Source organism: Strix aluco, chromosome 5, assembly GCF_031877795.1.
Source record: "Strix aluco isolate bStrAlu1 chromosome 5, bStrAlu1.hap1, whole genome shotgun sequence".
In the NCBI taxonomy this organism is placed as follows: Eukaryota; Metazoa; Chordata; class Aves; order Strigiformes; family Strigidae; genus Strix; species Strix aluco.
The window spans coordinates 45,899,718-45,926,296 of record NC_133935.1 but is presented as its reverse complement, the minus strand read 5'-3'; the positions used below and the strand labels follow the sequence as shown (position 1 = coordinate 45,926,296).

At 39.1% G+C, this 26,579-nt stretch overlaps 1 protein-coding gene across 17 annotated transcripts in view; it reads right to left on the bottom strand.

The window, feature by feature from the left end:
* OSBPL8 (oxysterol binding protein like 8) overlaps positions 1 to 26,579 on the bottom strand; it is a 95,281-nt gene that overhangs the window by 55,852 nt on the left and 12,850 nt on the right. For 5 of the 17 annotated variants that reach the window (XM_074827186.1, XM_074827193.1, XM_074827185.1 and 2 more), the window contains 2 exons: positions 6,051 to 6,154; positions 637 to 673 (listed from right to left, as the gene is read on the bottom strand). In XM_074827186.1, coding sequence (XP_074683287.1) covers positions 637 to 673; positions 6,051 to 6,092 — 79 coding nt within the window. In that variant the 5' untranslated portion in view covers positions 6,093 to 6,154. Of the gene's footprint in view, positions 1 to 636; positions 674 to 6,050; positions 6,155 to 7,937; positions 8,063 to 8,452; positions 10,908 to 10,929; positions 11,654 to 11,897; positions 15,173 to 15,197; positions 16,342 to 16,382; positions 16,629 to 26,579 lie in introns of those variants that run through there. The other 12 variants (XM_074827184.1, XM_074827181.1, XM_074827200.1 and 9 more) reach the window with 10 other exon arrangements.

Below are 26,579 nucleotides of genomic sequence, written 5' to 3'. Positions count from 1 at the left end.
ATCTTTCCCTTCCCCACATACACAAACCCTTACTCCCAGCCTAAATTATTTTGCCAATCACACTAACACCCATGAACCAATGGCATTAATAAATCTTTGGCTGCATGCACACACATACACACACACACACAGAAGTTTTCCCTATCACCACATCAGATCCAATCCTTATTTGAGTATTACAGGGTATACACCTGTTCATTTCTGAAGATGTAAATTTATTGAAATTAAGTGAACCATATAGCACTATAACGAGACAAGCTCAAACATAAAACTGTTTCTGAACCATTATTTCCACATCTTTATTACTGATACTATAGTAACATTTGAAGGTTTCCTTTCAAACTGATAAACATATATTTTTCTCTTTCAGATAAGTAATTTAAAAAGATTTATTTTTTTTAGCCATGACTGGGAGAGGTGAAGAATAAACTTTTCCAACTAAAAAAAGGTGACTCATTCACATGAGTAGTATGCCAGATAAAATACTTTTCCAACAGTAAATTTTCATTGTACTTCAGCTTCTCAATTACAATACAGAAGAAAACCTAGTGTTTAGGCCAACAGCCTATATGAAAAGATAGATGCTAACTATTATGAACATATGTGGAAACATACTGTAGGAGGGGAAACACTTACTTGATGGTCCATGAGAGTCTCTGTTATCACCATGATGCTGTGTACACACACAATTGAAGAACGAAGAACAGCAAACAAAGAAATCCAGGCCAGGAAGAAGCAAGTGCGCAAAAGCAGCAGCAGCGGGAAAGAAGAAGGACAATGAAAACTGTGTTAGTACATAACTAAAATACAACATGCACCTTAATACCAAAGGCAAGACCTCAAGAGACTTAGCAGTTCAGAAAAGTTGAAGGAACAAAACTGACAAATATGCTTATGGAGAAGTCATTATTAGAAGCCATCACTGTATATGGTTAGTAAACAGCAACTGCCCAACTCCAATTCAGAGTGGAACATCTTCATCAGCAATTTAGTGCTCATATGACTTGATACACAATATATTTTAAGAAATTTTTAGCTGGAATGTTTTCAGAAGACTAAAGCTCTGAAGAAAGCTGAAATAACACAATATCTGTTTCCAAAACTGCTCCACTTTCAGGCAGGTGTTTTGGAAAGACAAAACCTTTTAAGCCTCAGCAATATGCAAGCACCCACTAATGCCAGATCGAAGCCTAACTGCTTCTGCACACAAACACAAACTTAGAAGCCACAGGCTAAGTTAATCTACAAACACAGATAACATTTTAAATTGCTTAGGATGCAAGACAAGCAGTGCAGTTTTAAATTTAGGAGGACATTTTATATCAAAATATTTCTAAAGAATCATGTTGTATAAAAAAAAATCATCTCTTGTCACACTGAATGCATCAAATATAGGCACTACAGGAGAGTAGTTACATAGTAGTAGTCTGTACTCCTTCCTGACATTTCATCTGGAATCTTTTATAAATCATTGCTACCCAAGGCTACAATCAGAGCTAAGTCCCCACTGTGCTCAGCCGTGTACAGATGTAAGGTAAGTTTCACCTATGTCTTAAAGGATTTACTATGTTTGAAATCCGTGAATAACAGAAAAGGAGCAGAAAACAAGCATACTGATCAGTGTGAACATTTCCTCCTTAAAAATAAAATAAATCCAAACATGCTGTATCTTCTATATCCCAAACAAAAAACTTCTGCTTCTTAAAGGAGAGAAATCCTTGCCCTTCTTTAAAGATGATCCAATCTTGCCTCTCTGTTATCAGGACTAAACAACAGGAAACATAAAAAAGAAAAATAAAAACCTTAGCAAGCAGGAGTCTTGTCTTACACTTCTGATCTTAAAACATGGATTTTTATCCCTCTCAGCTGCCTAGGGGTGTTAAATTGACGCTACAGCGTGCAAATGTAAAATACTGCAATGAGTATATTACAATTGCAGTACCCATCACTGGAAAGATGAGGGAACCCTTCTTTCATAATGTTGCACCTTCTGGAAGAGGACTTGATTAAACAAGAGAAGCTGAAATAAATTCTAAGTGCACTTGGTAAACAACCTTCTATTTCTGTCAGACGCTAAATTTAGGCTGAAGAGTGAAACACTGCTAAGGGAACCCCTGAACTTAGTAGACAGGTTTAGCTACTAGTACATGAAATGGATTCAAGAATTCAACATTTTTCAAGACAAAGTGTTTCTTTTTAATGTACAGGTAACATACTGCAGAGTAGGAAACAATTCATGTTCAGTCTGGAACTGCATTCCCTATGCTGTTTTTAGGATCAAGAGAACAGTGACTGATAAGAGAGTAAGATAAAGGAGTCTGCAGTAACTGTACAAAGATCCAGCAACCGACTGAAGGAGTGGGAACACCATTATTCAGCACTGGTCTGCTTTATTTCACTCGTAAAGTTTGAAAGCAAGAGAAGAGAACTGGGAAAATAAATTGTTAACAGACATATAGGATCAGAATTTTCCGAGACTCCGACAGCATGTTCACTCGCAGTACATACTTACGCGCTGAAGAAAGAGAGTGAAAAAGCAGCGCAGCAGGTCCTGTCTCATTGCCTGCCTCTCAAGCAGCCTTGACCAAGATACAACATGACACCCAGAGCAGGGCAACCAGCCACCCGAGACGATGCAGGGGCTTTTTACGTAAATATTTTAGCATTGCATGGTTAATCCTATGAACTGGTACAAACAGCCCTACGCCAGAGGCTGAAACACAAGCCTGTCTAACTCTGTCCCTGATCATCTCCAATAGACATTCTGTTTACACACCAAACTGTCTCTGTTGCTGGTCAACCCCCTGTCTTCATTAGAACTATTTGGGCCTGTGTATTTACCTAAAACCTGCAGAATATCTATTTCTAAATATTGATGCAAGATGTTAAGATAATGAAATGAGACTATTCTGGCCAAAAAGATCTCTTCAAGTTCCAATAGTCTATTGCACCTGTATCATCTGCAATTCATATCACTGCAGATCAAGGATTCAAACCCCTAAGGGAACAAAAAAATTATAATTTCACTACTTGGGTGTTTTTTCTCTGAAAAGAATGCCCCCTGGGCATTACTGTCCATCATCTCCCATGACTTTTATTGTAAATATACAAAATTAAGAGAAACATGCACTTATTTCCAGAGACACAGCCTGTCCTTATTTTCACATTTATTTAATTGATGGCTTCGATACAGATTACAGAACAAGTCCTTTGATAAGGGAGGTTCTCAACACTACATGATTGATTTAGCTTCTGCTGAGGCACATTTAGTTAAAAATATTACTACCAAAACATACAAAACCTAGCCCTCCTCCCAGTGAAGTTTTAGATTAAGACTAAGGAATAAACCCAGCAATATAAATCTTCACATGAGACAGCACCCATAACTCTGTTTTCATACAAAAGCAGATCTGTGCTTCAGAAAAGTTCTATTTTTAGACATTCACTTCTCAGAAATAAAGCTTATAACAACTGCTACTAAACCTAGAATTTTATCTGCCAACTTGTCCTATAAAAAAACTTGTTCTCTTCCTGTTGAAGATTAGGGTAAAAGCAAAAATTGTCATGCTAGCATGTCTGAATCTCACACTACAGAAGATAAGTTGGTTAAACATACTTACTAGATTTACAATCTAAACTTACAGCTAAATTCTTAATAGAGTTTAAATGCACGTTTTAAAGCCAAGTTAGAGTTTTCACCCTGCTGAAGAAAGACTTCCTGAAAGCAGTCTCTAATACATGTAAATCACTAAGCCTAATCATGTCACATTTAAATTCAGGACCACTACCCCAACCTGCAAAGCTGATCAGTAAAAAGGACCTCTATTCTATGCTTCAAGGGAAAAAACATATGTTTATGTCTACTGATGTATTTAAAGAGCAAGGACTGACTGAAAAAGTTATGTCAAAGGCAACATATTTATGAAATACACGTTTTGGTAAAAATTAGAGCTGACTAGGAAGTTTTATTTAAAAAATCATTTAAAAAAATAATGGTTTGAACCAAACATTCCCATGTAACGTTCTGAGTTCTGGGCAGTGAGGCTTGTTTAAATTAAGGTATTACTTTATGGAAAAATAGGAAAAAGCTCTTCTCAAACAAGAACTCAAACTAAAGCGTTTCATATTTTGCACTGCTTTAACGGTGCCACACTACAAAAATAGTTTGCTGAGCTGTCATAACATTTGTGTTCACATACAGTATATATCAACCTAATTATTAGACAGGAAAAGCATTTCATAAGACTTTTTATCCCTAGACTGATTCTGGAAAGAAAAGCCTACAATATTAAGTTCTGTGATCCCCTCTGCTTTTCTTTTATACACACAAACCAAAAAACACATTAGAAAGCTGACACCTCTTAAATGGGCTTTTTCAGGTACCTCCTAGAAACACCCCAAAGGACTTAAACCATGTAGCAAAATGTCGATCAGTATTCTTCATGCATGTTTGCAAGTCATGTATTTCATGAGTTTTAATCACACAACTGGAACTTAAAAAGAAAAAAATTCCAATTGCAGCTTAAAGTCTGTAATACTGAAAAACCTCAAACATGACCCTTCAAAAAACTTAAAATTCTAGGAAGTGTCAGGATTTGCATACACTTAAGGTCTTCAAAGTTACTGGGTCCAATCTCTCTTAAAATATATGCTTTTTAAAAAAAATTTTTCAGTTTCAATTTTTACTACACTGCACACCAGGATCAAGTATATTACACTACCAGATAAGCTTTCAAAAATGTTGTTAACAGCTGTAATGCAACACTCAAAACTTCACATTGTAACTGCAATTGAGACAGACAACTACCCCACCAGATGGTATTTTGGTAAGAAACGTTTAGCGTAGCCAATCACAGTATATCATCAGTTAAAAAAAAAATATTCTGAGATGACACCTCAGGTGTGCAAGCACATAGGATGAAAGACAGATCTATCTTATGCTTAACCTTCGTCTGAAGCAGACTTGGTAAAACATATAGAGCCTCAATTCAAGATACATTCTTAAAATCATGCTATTGTGAAGGGATGTCACAAAAAGAAAACTAACACGTTTCAAGTTCCTGTAAAGTTTTTTTATATACTGGTTTTTTTTGTTTGTTTGTTTTAAGAAACAAGGAGCACAGCAACTGAATTGACAGATGATACTTATAATATGTTGCTCCTGGGATATAGATGCATTGACCCTGCAACAAATCAAAGAATTTGCTCATTACAGAAAAAAACCAAGGATTTTCTTAATGCACTGTAAAATAGGTTGTCTCCAAATTAATCACTTAAGATGAAAACAGTAACAAAACACTTGATCAAATGAATACCTCCATGTAGTAGTTGAACCATCACAAAGTTTGTCACTAATGAGGTGTTAAACTTGAGCTTCACCTCAGTTACAGAAAAATTTCCTATTTTGTCTTTGGGAAGCAGTGCTTTGTATCAAGAAGCAGCTTTGGAAACTAAAAAACGTTTCCTGCTTCAGCTATTGAAGTACTTCCACATAACACAGCTTGTGGAAAAATTAAATTCTTAAATAATTTCAACATTATGATGATGATGAAGTGCCATAGTACCCACTAGCCTTTCCTGGTTTTAAATTGTGCTTAGAAAGAAAGAGCTGGTATTTTCAGTACTTCAGAAATTTTATAACTGTAAGAGATTATAAACTCTTATACCTGAAATGACTCTGATAACACATAATTATCACTCCTCCTGCCTTTTCTACTTCTCATTCCACCAAGAAATACATTATTTTTTCTTTTGTCCCTAGTCACTAACTAGTAAAGTGCCAATTAGTAAGACTGACAGGAATACCTTTCTCTTTTAGGACTCTGAGACACCAAGGATCAAATCCAAGAATCAAATGGTTTTTGACATACAGCCCTCTTGCCATGAGAATCTAGAAAATGACAGGCAATACTACATGATATTTCAAATGCATTCACCAGAAAAGTATCAATTCAAACCAAACTAGAACAGATTTAAGCCATTTAATCCTCTCCTTGCAAAAACATCTTCACATTCATCTGATTACATAAAGCCACATTGAAGTTACTCACTGAATTTCTATCAAGTTCCCCATCAACTGGAATGCTCTCCATGCTGAAAGTGTGTGTTGCCTGTCTCTGTCAGTTAGAGTTCTTCCATCTTGCTACTCAAGATCCTGGAGAAGGAAAGAAAGATATAATTCACTTCCAATGGCTGAAATCTGTTAAAAAGTTACACTCTCTCTCCTCTATGTTTTAAGAAGGTAAATAGTTTCCTATTGTAAACTGCGTATTACCATTCCTTGCAAAACGTGCACACTGGCCGTAAAAAGTTTTTAGAAATGAAGAGGATAGTTTAAAATAAAGTGGCCAAAACAAAAGCTACTCAGAGGCAAGCATTTACTTTTAACTACGCTTGCATCAAATAGAGAAGAGTTACACTGGAAGAACACAAGGAAAAAAAAAAAAAAAAAAAAACACAACCAAAAAACCCCACAGGTTTTGCCCTGTATTTCCCCTTGTTCCAGAGTCCCCAGCAGCACACCACTCCCACGCTGCAGGCATGTGCACACAAACAGTGTGGATACATAAAAGCTATTCTGGAGCAGTGAGAGTTCAGGGCTTCCCAGCATAACTCCAGAAACAGCTACATTTTGTTTTGTGGAACTGACACAGAAATTAAATCATTCACGCAAACCAGCACCCTCTGTGGCAGAGCAGGTGCTCAGCTGGCAGTCACCACGCACAGCCAGAAAGCAATGCCTCATTCTCAAGACATTTCCTATTTACTTTCTTTGCTAGAGAATGAAAGCTACAGTAAATCTTAGTATTCACACCACATTTGAAGTTACTGGTGAGACAAGAAAACAGCCTGGAATCAAGTAAAACTCAGTGAAAAAAACATGCCTTAACTGTTCATTCATTTAGTGGGTTTCAGGAGGGAAGCAGATCAAAATGGGATGCCTACAGAGATGCCCATCTACAGTCCATTGCTCTGGTTCCTTCTCCAAGGCTTCCATCAGCAAGAGATACAAGTGGACACGACACACTGTAAAACCAGTATCCCACAGGGAGAAGACCCTGCGGTCTCACCCTCCATGAAGCCATGCTCACACTGCCTTTCCCTCCAGCCAGAGCAAGTGTTTGATCAGAGAATTAACCCAAGGACTATTTTCTTTTATTTATTTTCCTCTCTTCCTTTTTGTCTTGGGTGGGGTGAGGGGGCAGGAAGCAGCTAAATTACAAACCAGATTGCTAAACTAACACTTGTGTAAGAGCAGGGGTAGCATGGAGATGGTGACTTTTTTTTTTTTAAGCTACGATGTTAGCATACTGTGCTTAAGGTATACATAAAACTACAGCTTCAGCTCAAGCTTTAGCAGAAACAGATTGAGGACAGAGGGGTGAGGTGGGAGGAAGCATCACAGCCCTCCAGGGAGCCTGCGGAGCACCCTGGGTGCAGGAGGACAGAAGGGCAAGGAGAGGACCAGAAGAGTACACAAAATCTTGTGATTCAAAGCTTGCCTCAGGAAATTCACACTCATGAAAACATCTCAGTATAAAGAACAACCAGTTGTTCAACTGCTTTCAATGTTTTTATTATAATACAAGAACAACATATATTATGTAAAGCACATTAGAACTAAAAATCCCTTAGGAAGGACATACAGAATTACACACGTTACCATATCATATGCCACTAAAACACAAAAGGAAGCGTTAATAAAAAGCTTAACAAAAACACTGTGTGCTGAAGAAACTGCACAGTTTATAGTTCCCTATGACTCAGTTCAAAGGACTGATGAGGATCTTACTCAAGTACCTGACTAATTACCAAGGTGGTATGTAACTGGGAAGCCTATGGCTAGAAACAGTAGACATCTGAAGGGAGATGACAACAAGTGATTAATCTGCGTCAATAAAATGAAAGATGGCATTGCCACAGAAAGAGGTATTTACCCCAGAAGCTCTGTTTCCCAGGGCGGCAGGCACTGCAACAGGCACCTTCCACACACCAGCACAGGGATGCAGCATTGGGTAATGTCTCTTGGAGACTGCTCCTTGTCATCTCTCTCCCCCCACACCTATTTTAGGTTCTATTATTAGCAGGCAATTCAGCAACAGCAGGCTGCATACATATTCAATTTACGGAAACACTAAACTTTCTTAAAAAGGATGAAAAATGAGTGGCATTGCAAACAGATGTACACACTGATGTTTAAAGCAGTTAGCTTTTTTTAGTTCCACAAACTTGTAACCATACTCAGATATCCAAATAAACAGATTCTTTCTGACACAGGAACATTCCCCTTAAAACAGTTTTAAACCCATCTCTATTTTTAACATAGATTTTTTAACTCATTATTTTTATTGTCAACACTCCTGGTGTATTCTGCTCCTCCATTTGTTCAAATAACTGCAGCCACTACATCCTCCTCAACTCAGTCTGAAGAGTAGTATCATTGGACAGGTACCTTAACATCTTCATGGTTGCCCATGGTCCCCAAGAAACTCATAATCCAGCAGGATCCCAAAGCCTGCAGAGAAATTATCTGGGAGAAGGAGGGAAAAAATTCTGTCTGCTCATACTTGAACAGACATGCAGAATAAAGCAGGTGCAGAAGTAGTTAAGGACTATCTTTCCCCACATTGTTTAGCTTATGAGTAGTCAGCCATCTTGGCTTATTTTTCCTGGCAAAATGAAGGCTGGAAGTGAACAATATTGCTTCTGAAATATACCAAAATAAATACCACAGAAAGCAAGGCAAGGCAAAAGGATATTGTCAAAAAGTCAAATAAGTATGAACTTGGGAGAACAGATTTATTATGAAAATTACAGAATGTTTTCAACCATCCAAGCCCCAAGGCTTTGAAACAACTTTCCAATCAATGTAGGGAAGGGGAATTTATTTATTTATTTGCAAATGCAGCCAGGTTATTATGAGAGGTGCTTCCACAAGTGAGCTCTTTTCTACTTTACCTAACCCAACCATTAGATTGGAAGACACAACCTCAAATTTAAATAACCATCTTTTTAGCTTTTGGGGGACTTTTATGACATGCCTTTGCTGCTCTCTTCACATTCACAAGGGTTTGCAGTTCGGTTGGTTTGAGGCTCTAATTGACAGATGTTCCTACTTCACAATCACACTTTTTAAGAGCTTAAATTGTTCAGAAGGTCACACACAAACTGAAATTATTTGAAAAGAATTATATGATGGCATCCCGGCTAATCACCTATGTTTCTTTTACAGACAGTGGATACAAACTGGCACTTAGAAAGGTATTGCTCATTTTAAAGCAGCTGTACCAATAGGATAAATCATGCCACAAAATAAGCTATTTCTCTCCAACTGTAAAGATGATCTAGGGTGATCAGCTCAGAAGCATGTATTTAAAGCAGAAGGGAAATACATCCCACTTATCACATGATCAACAATCTGTCCCATTAACATCTGTATTTCATCTTAATTTGTTTTAATACATTGCTTTAGCCATTGGTAGTTTTAGTAACAATCTTATTTTCAATTAGCTGCACCTTGAGAACAGGAAAATCCTGCTTGGGTCTCCCATAGAAGCAAAGGACAGCACGCATCAATGAAAGGTACTACTCTACATGACCAGCATCTTTTCTAACTATCTATACACATGCATCCTCAAATGTCTTATGTGACTGACTTCTTACCTCTTCCCAACTCCCACCCATTAGAAAACATAAATCTCAAAAGCTATAAAAGTATGCCTCAATACTATAATGTTACATGATTTTCTCTTAGTTAACAGTTACAAAGGCCACAGAGCAAAAGCAGCACAAGTCAGGTGCCTTGGCCATGTCAGAAGCCTATGTGGCAACAAGACTTTGTTCACACCATTAGAGATCAGAGAAGTGGATTTGGTAATGTTCTGTATTGACTTATAAATTTGGTATGTTAACCAGATTATATGAGTGTTTACTCTAGGGGATATGTTAATTTACCTGAATAAAGGGGCTATTAGGAAAGACAAGCCCTTTTTCCCTCCAGCATAACAAAAGCTCCTCATCAAACATGTAACTTGTTCCAGGCATATTAAGAGAGTTTAGCCCCAACTCTATGGCAGTAATACCCTATTGGAGGTATGTTTCTAACATTAAAACCATCATTCAGTTCACAGAAGGACTATTCTTCCCCTTCTCCCACATACTAGCTTCAGTTCAAACACTTGACTAATTGGGAGAATTTGATCAAGATCTTCACCCGAGATGCTTGTTATGCTACCTCCTGTATCCTTACTGCCCCCCACACGAGTTCCTGAATTTCAGCCAAGGTGCAGCCACAAAGTGAAAGTGGTAGAGATGACCCCTGAATCTAATACGTTTTCTGTTTAATCAATGGACCAAGTTACTCGAACACCTGCATACTGTATTATATAGGCAGGTTTTAGCTTTCTCCCTAAGTACTATCACCTACCGTCATTAGATATGGCATTTGCACGGTGATACTGTTTTGTGATCTGTTATAGTACCAGCATACCCTCTTACACTCCTGCATCAAACCTCATAGGCAAGGTACAACCTCCCCTGTGACCTGCTAATGGGCTGCACCAAGCACATGGTGAAATGGCTACTGCGTGCTGATCCAGCCTTTCAAAGGTGAAGCGTTCTCCAGAGCTCTGACCTCCAAACTGATCTGCTAAACTCTGCTGGATGCCTGCCTTCTTTCCTTAAGGCCTAAAATAAGTTAATGCATTTAAATTGCCCAAGGTGGGTATCAGATAAGAGTATATAGCAAATTTCTTCAAGATGACACAGGCATAATACACTGAATTCAAAGATCAATGTGGCAACAAGCATGGGTGAGGCATACTGAGAAAGGAAACCTAGTTGTTTACATTGGTGTTAAGAAGTATAAAAATTCACCTAGAATCTTGCTGAAAAGTAGAGTCACAACAGTACCAGAGAAATGCTATTTACCACAGGGAATCACAGAATAGTCGAGGTAGGAAGGTAACTCTGGAGGTCGTCTTGTCCAAACCCCTTTGCAGGAGGACATCTAGGTGGCTTTTGAGTATCTCCAAGGATGAAGACTCCACAGCATCCCTGGCCAGTGCTCTGTCACCCTCACAGTAAAAAAGGATTTTCAGAGGGAACCTCCTCTTTCAGATTGTGCCCACTGCCTCTTGTTTCATCACTGGGCACCACTGAAAAGAGCCTGGCTCTGTCACCTTTACACCCTCCCTTCAGGTATTTATACACGTTGACGAGATGGTCCCAAGCCTTCTCTTCTCCAGGCTGAACAGCCCCGGCTCTCTCAGCCTTTCCTCATCTAAGAGGTGATCCAGCCCCTTGATCATGTTCATGGCCCTTCACTGGACTCTCCCCAGTATGTCCATGTCTCTCTTGTACTGGAAAGCCAAGAACTGGGCCCAGCACTCAAGGTGTGGCCTCACCAGGGCTGAGCAGAGGGGAACGATCACTACCCTCGACCTGCTGGTAATGCTTTGTGTAATGCATCCAAGGATACCATGCATCTTCTTTGTGGCAAGGGCACATTGCTGGCTCATGTTCAACTTGCTGCCCATCAGGATCACCAGGTGACCCCTAGGTAAGCAGTTCTCAAGTGTTGTTATCAGTGCATTCAGTTCAGTAAGGTCCATAAGGAAGTTAAGGTACTACTCTTGAGAAAGGTATCTAAGTGCTAAAAAAAAAAAAAAAAAAAAGGAACACGTTTCATAAAAATTAAAGGCTAATGGGGATAGGATCAGTTTTAAGAGATTAAAGGAAATGTACATCCTAAATCTAACTGGGGTGATCAAACCAAGAGTCTCAAATAATCTAAATTTCATTCAGCAGTCATACGATAGGGTGAAGGCACTTTCACTTTGCTCCGTGCAGCAGGGGAGCAGAAATAGCACAGAAAGCAGTAAGGGCACAGGTCTTACTTTCAAGGCTCTTTGAATCCAGTGCGCCAGAGGGAATACAGCCCCCCAATTGTAGTGCGAGGCCACAGATCATCTCTCTCAGTTAATAAATCCACACACCAAGTACGCTTCATTAACAAGCTACAGAGCAGGCCAGCTTCTTGCACGTGACATAATGTCACTGCATGCCAAGGACCCCATGTTTGTTCAGACCAGTTCCGAGAAAGCAGGAACTGAGGCTGAGTTCCTGGTAAAAATGGAGTGAGGCCAACAGGGTCAAATGATTCAGCAAAAGATCTGGTAACAAAGAAATAACAAATTTTCCTCAACTCTTGAACTAAGCATCTTACACATGCTAACAAGAACTTGGAATAATTAAGAAGAGGTTTTACTCTGATATTCTAGAAGATAAATTTGAGAGCTCAGTCAATCTCTAAGTTCAACTCCTTCTGCCGTGAAGTCAGGCCAAACAGGAGAGCTTGACAAAACCAATAATAATATAGGGGAGGTCATAGATGACAAACTGCATTGTTGCGTTAACTCTGAATTGCACTGTTTGAATGCTCAAAAGTCTGCCACAAGTATAACCACATCAGACTCAACAACTGCCTCACATATGTCCCCCAGGTATACTATGATCACTTAATGCTATCAGCCACCAAATCTACCCTTATGAAACACTTCCTTCCACCCTGAGTTTCATCACCTGCCTTCTCATTTCCTGAATAAACAGTCCACATGAGAGAGTTGTTTCCTCTGCTTCTGTATTGCTCTTTTCAGAAGGGGGAAAAGAACAAAACAAAACAAACCCAAACCACCCCAAAAACCCAGAAATGTTGAAGTGCTTAAGAACAAGACTTGAAAACATCTCTCATCTAGAAAAAACTTGGAAAGTAGTCCAGATACCTCAGCTATCTTTTGAGAGCGATAGATTGTAATGAATACCAAGAAAAGTAGAGCTAACTTCTGAATACCCACTGCAGCTTTAATAATTACTACCTTCAATAGTAGACAGACAAACCTGCCCTGATAAAAATGAAGGAGTACAGAAGAGGTGCTAAGAGTCACCTCCAGGTACTAAAACCCAACATCCTCTCAAAAAACCTCAAGTCCCAGGTGTTCTGGAGCTTCAAAGCTCCCCAACTGGTCCCAGTCTTCATGACGTAAATTTTGCAAAACTACTCCCATGATTCAAAGGAGTTGCTGGTCTTAATGGTAAAAACGCCCATTCCTTCACCTATGGGTGTCTAGTTACCTGGAGCATTATCCACGTTTCCTCCACAAGCCAGTTTTACCAAGGGCTCCATCTAACTTTTGAGCATAAGAACAAGAACTGTGACTTAAGGGCACATTCACTATTTGCGCCTTTCATTTTTCCTGCACAAGATGACAAGCTAAAAAAGGTTTAAGAAAACAACATGACAAATTTAATAATTGAAAGTCAGAGAATCCTGCCTTTCTTCTAACAGCATTAGAAGTCTTCTTTCACAACTGTAAAGGTACTACTAATAGCCTCACACTTACACATCCCCCCATATATCTAGTCAACTCATGGTCATCTCAAAGTAAAAAATAAATGTTCTGCACTGTGGTGAGAGGCCAGCTGGTACTCCCTGTGATTTCTTATCTCTCATTTTGGCAGCTGTATGAAGCTGCAGTGTGACACACTCTCCTAGACACAGCTGAAAGGATTTAAGAGATTATTAGTCCTCCACACCTGGTCCTTGCCTCCTCCTTCCCCACCACAGCTGCTGCCTTTCTGACTTGCCCACAGGCCTGTCTGTGCAGGTGCTCCCCCTAACCCTCTTCTCTCAGAGGGACCCCCACTACTGCAAATTATTTTAAACAGATATACTCACGCACAGATTATTTAAACTGAGCTAGGCCATGGGACTTTGCACCTGCCTTTCTGCTTGCAGGTCTGGCATAGCAGTGGTAAAGCATGACCAAGGGCCACCTCTTAACCCACCTCCATTCCAACCATAACAGCCTATGCAAGCATGGAGTATGTCTACAGATACGGACTTGGCCAACGCCGACTGGAAACTACTGCAGGAAGTGAAGGGAGTCAAGCCAGGGCAAAAGAAAAAGCAATGTTGTTGTTGTTAAAGGTTTTTCTGAAGTGAAAAAGTGAGATAAGTCAGCAGAGATGTTTCCACAGACAAGATGGATAAGTGGCAGAACAATTCCTTCCGTTTCTGATGCCAAAGTGGAATCAGTTGCCATCCTGAGACACGAGATAGATCTGGATTTCCTCTGAGTGGAACTTTCCAAAACAAAATCCAACCTTGCTTTTCCTAAAAGGAACATTTTACTCTTTTTTTCCCTTGACAGACATTATGGTCAAATACAGAATCAAAGCTTTAAAAAAGAAAAAAGGACACTTACTATTTTAAGCCTATGAAAAACACTTTAAGCATATAGGAACTAATTCATTGTGCTGAAAAAGCCTCAATAAGGGGATGCTGAAAGTCTACCCGAATACTTCAAATTATGCAGAATACTACCTTCAGTGATGAAACCCTCTAAACATCTTGGTTATAATGTGATCATAGATACTAAAATATTTTAAGTCTCATTTGGAGGTCAAGAATACAAAAAGTTTCAGAGAACTACTCTGAGATTATATTTAAATGACTGCAAGTAATACTGTTGCAGCTCAATGAATTACCAACTGCCAGATGAGCTATATGTGACTAGATGAGTGCTCTTTACCTATTGCAAATAAAGTAAAAAATTACCTTCAACTAGTGTAACGTTTCTGCATCTCAGAAGCTGCAGTGACTCTGCTTGGACAGACAGGCACCATCATGTAGACAGTTCACTGCCACATCAAAAGCTACCGCAGCTGATTTCCTACAATGCCTCTCTCTGAGCTGACTTAAGCAATCACAAGCAAGATTCCAGCTTGTCACAATCAGAATATGTACCTGATCAGACAATCATTGTAAAACATTTTGTTTACTAAAAGTTTACAAACAATTTGCAGTTTTAATATGAACACCAAGCAACTCTCAGGCATTAGAGCATGTATTACTTATGTTACAATACCATTTATGTTTATGCTGGGGGATGGACTAGAACATTTTCCCAAGACTGTGTCCAAAAGACTACACAATCCTCTGCTTGAGGAAAGCCACCCCCTTTTCTCACCTACCATCTCTCCCTCATCTTTGCAGGAGTTAACAGACATCTGGAGGAATAGGATGACTGTCCTCCTCAAAAGTGATCAAATCTTTCTCAGTACATTCCTTGACAACACAGATCCAAAGCCACACTAAAGCAAACTCAAATTAATACCACATTCATGGCTATACATACCTTCTGAATCACCCAGCTATAAAAGTCAAAGCTCAGAATACGAAGGACAGACCATACTCAAAAAAGAAACTCCAAAAAATCTCCAAACCCACACACTTCAAAAGAGCAGAAATGTCTAAGGAGGTGACTACGAGTGACCTACAGTATCAGAATTTTTGGTATCACATGAGGTCTCACCATAGCCTTCCCAGAAATTACAGTAACCAAAGCAGATACCAATCTTTATTTTTCTTACTCTCTTAACTCAACCAGTAACTGTCAGTGTTTGACTGTACGCTCATGAGTACAAATTATCCTTTCATTCTATATCTGTATGCTACCAACTTCAATTTGATCCAAATGTGACTAGGGTTCTCCAGTTCAAAGCAATATAAACAGTTACTGTTGAATAGAGAGCTGAAGGGGAGGAGAATCATCTTAATGCACATCTACAGCAAAAAGAAGAAAACCAAATTCATAAAATGAATAATATACCTCCAAAATTGAGTCAGTACAAAGGACCAATTTTCCAAGTGGCAATTCTACTATGTTTTTAATCTCTCCTTTGCATGGTCCATATTGCTGCTTCTCAGAACAGAAAAGGACAGCTAACTCATTTTTAAGAGGTGAAATACACCTCAAGAGCTCTTTTAAATTTTCATACCAGTTGAAAGGACACCTGAAGTTTCATAAAGGGGAGAGGGGCAGCTGGTTCTGTGCACTAAAAAACCCCCCAATCTTAGGTGACTCACTAAGACCTGCCCAAGAATACAGTGATTCAGATTCTGAGTGTGATGTCATTTAACTGCATTCATTTAGGAAGAACACTGGACTACCAGCTTCCAAAGGTCTAACAGTGGTAACAGTTTTTTTGTCAGTAAGCACTGTTGAGAAACAGCATTAATGTGAAGTGAATAAAATAGACTATCTTTTCTCATCCAGAGCTCCCAAAGACCTATCCGTACAAACCACGTTTCTATACCCCAATGGCTTAGTTTCACCAAAGAACTGTGATTACCTCTCTGGTTCCTGCTAATAAGAACCATGAACACACTTCACAGGGACTCAGCTAAAAGAGTAACTATAATCCTAATTTCTGCTCTAACCTGAGATACATAAAATAGAAAAACCAATGCAAATTCTAAGATTAAAAGTGTGAAAGACGACTTAACACAAACAAACAAGTCTCAGTCAAGCTGTGCTTACCTGCAATACAGTTATATTGTGTTTGAGAGGTTTTTATAAAATGGACTTTCTGCAGGATTAAACATGGTGGGTATTTCAAACAGGAACCTAATGTTTATTCTCATGTACAACTTAGTTTTCTTATCTTGGCTGCAGTGTCTCTTCTTGATATTAAAATAGAGTTGATGACATAAGATATGGCCTTCGTTTGGATTTCTTTTGGCTAGTGCTAGAAGGTAGCTTCCACAATTTCAAGATACAGGATATCTGTATGAGAATTTAAGAACAAAAGGTCAGAGAAGTCTACCGCAATAGGAAAAACCCTAGAAATTCTAACTTAAAGTAGCAGCAGGTTCAAACAGGCAGCAATAGTATCTGGCTTACACATCATGGTTTATTAAAAAGATTTAGAAAGTCTAATTTAGATTTCCATTGTTTATGCCAAGTTTAGTTTTTTTCACTTTATTGCTTGCCTAATTAAAATGAGCTGATGAACCTAACTTCTGGTTTTTTAGGTGTCACTGCTATTCTATATGTTTGCAATCTTTCACAGTTTTTTTTTGAGGTGTTGTTTTTTTGTTTGGGATTTTTGGGGGGTACAGGGGGGGAAGTGGGGTTTTTTGTGGGTGTTGTTCTGTGGGGATTAAGCCACAAACAAACATTTCAAATAGCCTTCATACAGGCTTAAAACGAGGACTAGTGCTTTTAGCACCAAATATCCAAGCTTGTCTTTCTGAAGCTACTGAGTAACTGCTGATCAACTTTAATTTGGAACTGCTGCAAGAATCTCACATAGCTTTTAGTTTAACAGGATGATGAACTAATAGCATTTAAACAACATAACCTGATCCACAGGAACTGTAAAATATTGTCGCATTGCAGACTTGGGAAGTGACCTAGCACTAGACCTCTTGTTTCCCCACCCATTTCTATTCAAAAGATTACATGCTCCCCCATGACATTTCTTTGGGTGATAAGAAGCACCTAGCCTGCCACAACACACAGCTATGGAAAAGATACAAGCATAATCAATGCAAATACAATTGCAATTCATAGCCCTCAGAAATCAGCTCAATACTGCTGCCTAATCTAAGTTAGGCAACAATAAACAAGCAACTTATATAAAAATAATTTTTGCCATAGCTGAAAATAGAAGCCAAGCCTTTCACAGCTCAAAGCCAAGTGCCCTCAAGCACAGGAGTTAAACATATTTGTTCCCAAAGCTATCCCATTTCTGAAGAGCAGAATGTTTTTTACTCCTGGTACTGGGAGGAGACACCAAGATTCTCCATAGCAAGAACCACATATTATCAGGGTACATTTAACATTCTGCTTCAGGGACCAGTATAGAAGATAGTAAATTTATTCAAGCAGAAAAGAATGTGTCACAGTTGGGATAACAGAGTTCTGTTCCTTGACAGCAAGAGAGCAGTTGTAAGGTCATGTCATACAGCACAGTCAGGAAAACAAAGTCTGACACTTCCTTGCAAGTTCTCTGACATACTTCAGAGAAGAAAACAAAGAGAGAAAAAAACCTAGCATCCTGAACACAGAATTATTCCATTCAGGGCCAAACAAACATTGAATGGACAAGGCACCTCCTCCTGCCCTTTCACCCAGTCTACTCAAGTACTGGGAATTCTCTTTCCCATAAAATGGGCTAAAGGGGCCATCAGATAGCTTGAGCATGTGATTTAAAGTGAATGCTACCCTCTCAGTTGTGCAATCCCATAGGACTGTGTGATACGAAGTTTAGAACCCTCCTTCCTCACCATCTTCTATCCATCCCCTCAATACTCAGCTAGTTAAGGGAAGTCAGAACAGCATGGTGCAGGTTGCAAGAGGCATCACAGTTTGGGAGTCCATGGACGGTAAGAACACAGACACAAACACCCAGAAGAAAGGATGCAACACTCAGGAGTCCAGCAAATTCAGTTGATGTTTTTACAATAAATATGAGAAAGAATACTTCCAAGAGAGAATGTATTTATTTTTTAGAAGAGAAAAACTACATCCTCCCCTTCACAGCATTACCTCATTCCAATATTGTCACCAAAACTGACAAGAGTTATCAGTTTAATAGCATTTCATAGTTTACTTTCACATTTAAAATCACACGCAATACCAAGATAACACTAGCTTAACCACCAAGATAACATTAGCATAAAGCAATTCAATACCCTCTATCTCTGACACAACAGTTAACTACACCTCTAAGTATCATGTTACACATTTTATTCCCTTGAAGGCAGCTCACCCATGTACTCCAAAGTCTAGCATTTAGGAAAAGAATGAAACACTAATTTCCATGCTTCACAATGTAAATGGAGCTAGGCAGCAAAAGCTCAGGTCTCAGAGCTATAACTGAACAGAAATGTATGTCCCAACTTACTCCTAGCCAACCGTCCCATCTCTGACACTCATTTTCACACACGGCACTGAGATGTCAGGAGAAAAACTGAATGTACCTGTTCAGATTTCCTGCAGAAGTAGCTGTAAGAATAACTGTCACTATGCGTTTCCAACCATGTGCTATGCTAAAAGGGGTGACTGCTGAAATCTTGTGTCCTGCATTTTCAATGCATTATTAACTGAGTGCCCAGACTGAATATCCAAAACCAGTGGTCACAGCTACAAACCAGTGAACTTCAGGAAGTACACTGTACTTACAACTAGAAACTTTAACGATTAAAAACTCTGATTTCTCCATGAAGTCTCATAATGAACATGTAGGAGAATACATGTTAGTTGGTTTGGGTTTTTGACCCAAAATTGTCAAGCAAAAACACATGTAATACTGATTTCAATGAAAGCAACAAGTGCGCAGAGCCCCTTAACCTCAAAAACACCTTGCCATGTATAATTTTTCCTGTAAGAAAGGATTTCATTTCTTTGTTTTGCAGCCCTCAACAGAATTTGGAGAGGGATGACCTGTCCTCTCCTCCTAATGATCACAACTTGAGGAAGAAACACAAGAAGGCAGTAGTAGTTCTTAATGCAATGGCACATTTTACACTCCTCTGATAGCTTTTAGGAAGTCTTCAACATTCATAACTTGAGTTTTTTTATATCCAGATTGTCTACAACATGCATGAAATATGAAATTAAGACCCAATAACTCCATGAGGGCTAGTAACTTCATAAAATTTAAGTGAATAGTCCCTTGCATATTTCAATGCCATTTATAAGCACAAAACTGTAAAATAACCTAGAAGCTTATCCATCAAAACCACCTAACCAAGATAAGCACAGAAGCATTCCAGTTACATCATGAAGTAATAAGCCAATTCACCCCCCAGAGAAAAGCACTGTGCCAACACTTCATATACAATGAGAATCGACGGTCTCCAAATGTTGATAAGTATAATTAACCTTCACAACCCTGTCTTTGGCCTTGAACATTAAAGCTGAATTCAGCTTGAAAACCAATTAAAATGCTAAGCAGTCTATCCACTTTGGGACTGGAGAATGGCATACTGCATTCAATTAAAAAAAGCAGCAAAGCACAATTGTCTCAGACACCTTCAAGGATCTGTTAGTTAGTAAAAATCATAATTCATAAATAAATTGCACTTTAAAGAGAACCGAAGAACTCTTCAATTCTCCACCAAGACTGAAACATTTAAGGTTGATGAAGGGGACTCTTTGATTCTTGCAAAATTGAAGTTTTAACAGAAAAAATAGGCATAGAAACAAAGGATAAAGATGAGCTAGGTGGGCTACGAAGTTTGATTTTACTTTCTCATTCTTATCTATAACAATAGATATTAATCCTACTGATATGGGCCAGAATTCATTCTCAGCTCGCACAGCACAGTTCACGTTCACAGAGCTTAACTTCATTCTCCCCCAGCAAGGTATCCATATTCATTCTGCCTTTTGGATTGAATATTGACAAGGAAAGTTACTTCAGATTTATGTTGCCAAACCTGCTTTTTCTATGGTTGCCATTTCTAAATTAGCAGGACGACTAGACAGGCAGATGGACCTGGAATTCTCATTTTTCTCTCTAACTGCTTCTTTCCTAGATGTGAAAAGCATGGAAAATCCTGGGCTACAATACTTAATTGCAAGGTAAGGCTTCAGAGAGACCTCACAGCCAAGTAAAAGCCTACATATTGAAAGTTTCATTAAAAAAATATAAAAGAACATTTAAGAGTGGTAGAGTGTCCTTGGAGATCACCTCTGTAAATCCAACTGTCTTTAAAATAATAAGAAACACCATAAAACTTCAAGCAATTGCCCATTTTCAAGTGGCAGCATTCTAGTTTAGACACACGAAGTGCTCTAAACTGATCAAAAGTGGTTCTGAACTTTTAAAACATTTTGTTGAATATTAAATTTTTTTCATTGTTGAGACAAAAACATTTTTAGCAACTTTCCAATTTCTTCTCACAAAAGAAAACATGTTGACCTGCCATGAAATTCAGATGCATGTGGATCTCTAGCTGATGGATCAGGTTTTTTTTTCAACCCCTTGGTTTTGTTGCAATCACTATGTTATTCTACTACCACACCCCTGAATAATGAAGGGCATAGAAGATTATAGTCACACGCCTAAATAATGAAAGGAACGAAAGATTACAGTAGACCAATACCCAGCCACTTACAAAAGCCTTTCAGAATATCCAGACTCTGAACTAGAGCTATTTTGCATGACAAATACTGTCACAGGTGCAGACCAAAAGTACTCTGCAGCTTTGCTTAAAAGTAAATTACTATCGTTCCTGGTTTCCACACTTTACCACCTGAGCTTGAAATGCACATTATACTATAAGATTTTAAGCCAGGTATGAAACGCTGCTCTCTTAATAACATCACAATTCTTCCATGCTCTTCTGTGTATGAGGCTGTCACATCATGACAACAGAAGAAAAATCTGCATCTCTATAGTGTCTTGTTGCATCTACTCCTTCACATTAATCATCATATTAGCGTTCAGTGTCAGAGCAAATAAATTCATGGGGTTTTTTTCTAGTTGAAACACTAGGTAGAAGCATAACTTTTTCAACCAAAGGAAAAATAGGTGAAGTGATTTCTGACTCTCTAGCAAATCTGAGATTATTATCACCATTTTATTGTTATTACTCAGTTTTAACATCAGAATTTTGTTTCCAGTGATCTATGTGCTATATCTTAGTATAACTTCATTCACTACTGGAGTTCAGAGTGGCATTAATTTTTTTTTCCATTTTTTTCATTTCTTTTCACATATACACAATATATCTGCTCAGCTAGCATCTGTCCAGGTATTTACACAAGCTTGAATTAACTACTCATTTTGAAAGCAGCCCCTTTATAAGGTGGCTAAAAGTGAGAATCATCTTCACATCAAGTTAAACATATTTCAAGCATTTAACTCCTTGACTGCTATTGTACATAGCTGTGCTGTAGATGGCAGTATTCTACACAGCTCAGCTCTCTACCTTAACCTGGGGCTAAGTAGTACAATATACAGAAGATACTGTAAGGTTGCTGCAAGAATCTTCAGCTTAAGCATTTGCAAAACATATTGTACGTAGTAATAAATTATGCAAGATGTATTAATTTGAAAACCAAAATCTTGGTCCCTTCTCAGCCAACTAGCTAAATATATGTACCATAATGCCAGCTAAACATAAAAAGTTTTAAGTTACTGCAGGTGAGATAATATCCTTAAAACCCACAACAAACTCTTCCTGTGTATGGGATTTGAGCACACTCAGACATTTTACTTCAGCTGATCAAAATCAAAGTAAGTTTTATGTAATAGCCTCAAATTCCTGACTAGAAAGTACTGTTCTGGTGTAGGATACTCTGGGCTTTCAATCTGCCTGGAACCAGGGCACAGACTTTCCAGAAAATACTGGCCTGCAAAGCAAACACCTGAGTTTCACGCTAATCTCTCCAACTCCTTCCTTTAAGATGGCCCTAGTCCATCAGCAACAAGCTCTCTGTGCAGAACCTCCCAGAAGGAGTCATTTTTGTCTAAAAGGCGACTTTGCCCACTTCACGACACACTGTTTTGCTGCTTAAGGATGCCTATTAAACTTGGACACCACAGTGAAAAGAGTAGGCATATTTTATTGGGGATAACTGAATAATGTAACAGAGTAATACAGAAAACATGCAGTAAGAAAAGACAGAATAGTGCACTCAAGGCAAACAAATAGGACTTAAAGCAAACAAATAGGAAAATACAGGGTAATGCATCACATCATTACTACCTGAGAGAGAGCATAGTGATTAAGAAAGATACATCACCACTTGCATATGTTACCATCATCCAGATCTGCAGTCGCTGGGCAGCCCCGGTTACAGCGAGGATTTGGAGAGCCTGTCCCGGCAAGTGGGAAATCCTACGCAGTGCGTCCACCCGTAGGTGAGGCATCCGAAGTCGCTGTGAGCGGGTCCAGCCTTATATACCCAAAAATCAGCAAGCCAGAATAGCTGGCACCTTTGTTTTGAGCGGAAACATCTGGTTTCACTCTCACATTAGATTCCCCCCCAGAGCCTGGCCAGGGCTCAAGGGAGAAGCTAAGGGAGTTTCCTGCTTATCTAATTTATTTATGAGCAAGGTCACACATCTGGTCACAAGGCCGGACAACTGGCTCCATAGCCTTGTTAACTTACTCACACACAAAGAAGGATAAAGATATATTCAGGATAGACATGTTTTATGATGTTTAAGCCTCATCTTTCATTAACAAGCATACATATTTTGCTAATGACTACGTATTAAGTTAGCAGCTTTGGCTCAGGGCCTGTTGTTCAGGCTTCAATACTTCAGCACTTTAGCACTTTTTACATCAGCGTAGGTGGTTTGTTATAACCTAGTACAATACCTACTAGCACAATGGTTATCAGTTATAAAATATACAGGATTCATCTACAGGTCAACTCTGGCTTCGGCCTGCTGTCCAAGCCTTAGCACTTCACATGCATGGCATGAGCTTCACAAAAATGAACCACTGCTCATTCTTGGAAAACTTTAAGTCACATGCATTCAGATCGATACAGCCTTGACCTATAATTCCCCTTCTTCCTAAAATTTTAACTGGAGTTCTTTGAGAAGAGGAAAAGATGCTATATTCCATTGCTATAACTCTTACAGATTCTGCTGCACAGATTGAATTAAGAGCACAACTCTGAAAATCCCATGCTGCCATCATGGTGGGTTCATATTTATTTCATAAAGAGTAGAAAAATGGCTCAATCACTAACAGATCAAAAGTTTTAGGAACCACCTCAACAGCAATGTCAGTGCTCCCCCAGCTAAAATCTCTCTCCTAGCTGTCAGCCTCATTAGGCATCTCAAGTGAAGTACACAAACGGTAGCTCAAACAGGTTCTCCCAGGACACCAAGCATGACAGCTTCTCATCATAAGGCTCACAAATCAGAATTCATAAAAGACCAGCACTTCCACTTCCTATGAGAAAGGACAGCCTGCTTCTCTTATGATCAAAATTACTGTCATCGCTACTCAGCAAAACATTTTCTGGGAACTACAAGAGGCATGAGAAACGATGATGAAGGAGGAACAGAAGCCAAGACACAATAACATGGCATCTTTGTTAAGTCTGCGAATGTAACAGAGTCCAAGACTGCAGCAGATATCACTGCATTCCACCAGAGTATCAGCAGTAGGGCTCCTACAAGTAAAGTCCTAGCAAATAAATTTACGCTGATAACCTCCCCGGATACAGTACTGGGTGGAGTAGAGTGTTACTATTTTTCCTTGTACAGTAATTTGTTTGGGGAGGGAGCTGACAAACACTTACTGACATAAACACCTCCACTGCAGCTTCTCCCACACTGTTACAATAGCATGATCTTCACAAGTTAAGCAGCAAATATTGCCATGCACAGCATTCAGGCAGAGACATTTAAAATTTCACAACAGCAAAATATGCGTGTATGTTGGCAAGCTCGAATCAGTGAACACATGTATTTTTCTCCAGAGAAAGTAAAGCAGAAGAACACTACTAGGTTTCTGAGTTGCTAAGACAGGTAGGATAGCAGCCAAGAAGAAAAACAAATATGCTATCATATGCTTAAATGAAAGAAGAAAGAGAGAGGTACATGGGGTTAAAGATAAAACTATTATGAACATGGCAGAAGACTGTAAGGCAAGGTAATTGTGTGTGATGCTAAACAACATGGTTATCCAAGCAGAAACCTGAGAATAAAGCTGGGATGAAAAAAAGGCATTTAGAGGTGTCAGACAAGTATAACCAAAACAGTTAATGACACAGAGGAATTGTCTAAAAGATGGCCTCAACAGGACAAAAGTAGAAATAAAAAAAAAAAAAAAATCAATTTTTTTAAAACATAGAATAAATTTCAAGCAAATGATCCTATATATCCATATAATATATGGAGAATAAGCCCACCAGAGCTAAAGCAGGCTTTCATTCCCTATGGATGAGCAACAGCAACATTGTGTCACAAGAAGAGAGCAGATGCTGAGTGAAGGTGGAAAATTCTATCTACTACACCCTTAAGTCATAATAGAGAAGTCCCATCACCTCTTCTCTTCTCCTCCAAGACTCAACTCTTGGGACACTTGACACTGAAGAAGGGGGTGAGGATTCAATGAGGGCTTTCAGATTGCAAGTTAAAACCCCAATCACGGACACACACCTTCCTTCACTCAGGTCTTTTTCCAAGTTTTCACCAACATGAAACTTGTTTAGCAATTACTTTTCACTACTTTAGAATTTCCGCTCTCTGAACCCACGGTGTAGGCTGCGGAAGGTCAGCTATAGAAAGTTGCAAGCCATGAAAATACCAGCTGCTCCCTAACCAAAAAAACCACACAACCAAAAAACTGTGTCCCTTCCCTCCATCCAAGAATTCACAGATAGAGGCTCAAATTTAATCATCTTCTCTATCAAGGCACTAAACTATATTCAGAAAATCATTCTACAAGTCAAGAGCTTGCTTCTACACCACTTTCCCCAACACCTTAAAGCCGTATGAATCACAACAGATGCTACTCATCTTGCAAGAAAGACAACTCAAGCTTCTTAAATCTGCATTTTTAAGATAGAAATATCTGCTAAGCAAGCCGTTTACATTTTAATCACTTATGAGAAACAAACAGTAAAAAAAACCTGATGAAATTAAATTGATTGTTAACACTGGAAATGTAAGCATTCTTTTTAAACCCACAAAAAGGTCTACAAAAATGTGTACAATGAATAACAGTCCAGACTTACATGCAGTATCTCAGACACGTTTCAGCTAGCACTTCTGGACACTATACATTGAGAGTAACGTCAGGTCTCTGTCACTCTAGTTTCCCTTTCCTCTACCATGCCTCCCAGTACAAATGCTTTTGTATATACCATCTTCACAAAAGGTCAACTGCCAGACAATATTCTGTATTCAGATTCTTTTTAAAAAATAAAAACTCATTGTACTTAGTCTATAGTTCTCACGAACAATACACAGTCAAGTTACCCTTTACACTGTTTACTTAAGATGCACACAAGTCTTAGCCTCCTGAGGTTTATAAACAAAAACCCAAGAGTGCTGAAAGAGTTGGCAGATGTGCTCGCCAAGCTCCTTTCCATGATTTACCTGAAGTCATGGCTAACTGGGGAGGTCCTATTGGACTGGAGGGTGGCAAATGTAACACCCATCTACAAGAGAGGCAGAAAGGAGGATCCAGGAAACTACAGACCTGTCAGTCTGACCTCAGTACCAGGGAAGGTCATGGAGCAGGTCATCTTGAATGCCATTAAAGGTCATATAATGGACAACCAGGGGATCAGGCCTAGTCAGCATGGGTTTATGAAAGGCAGGTCCTGCCTGACAAACCCAATCTCCTTCTATGACAAGATGACCCGACAACTGGATGAGGGAAAAGCTGTGGATATTGTCTACCTGGATTTTCGAAAAGCATTCGACACAGTTCCCCATAGAATTCTCATAGAAAAACTGGCTGCTCATGGCCTGGATGAGCGAATGGTCTGCTGGATCAAGCACTGGCTGGACGGTCCCAGAGAGTGGTGGTCAATGGGGTTAAATCCAGCTGGTGGCCGGTCACAAGTGTGTTCCTCAGGGCTGGGTGTTGGGACCATTTCTGTTCAACATCGTTACTGATGATCTTGATAAGGACATAGAGTGTATCGTCAGTAAGTTCACAGATGACACCAACTCAAGCGGGAATGTTGATTGCACGAGGATAGGAAGGTTCTACAGAGAGACTTGGATAGATTGGATTGATGGGC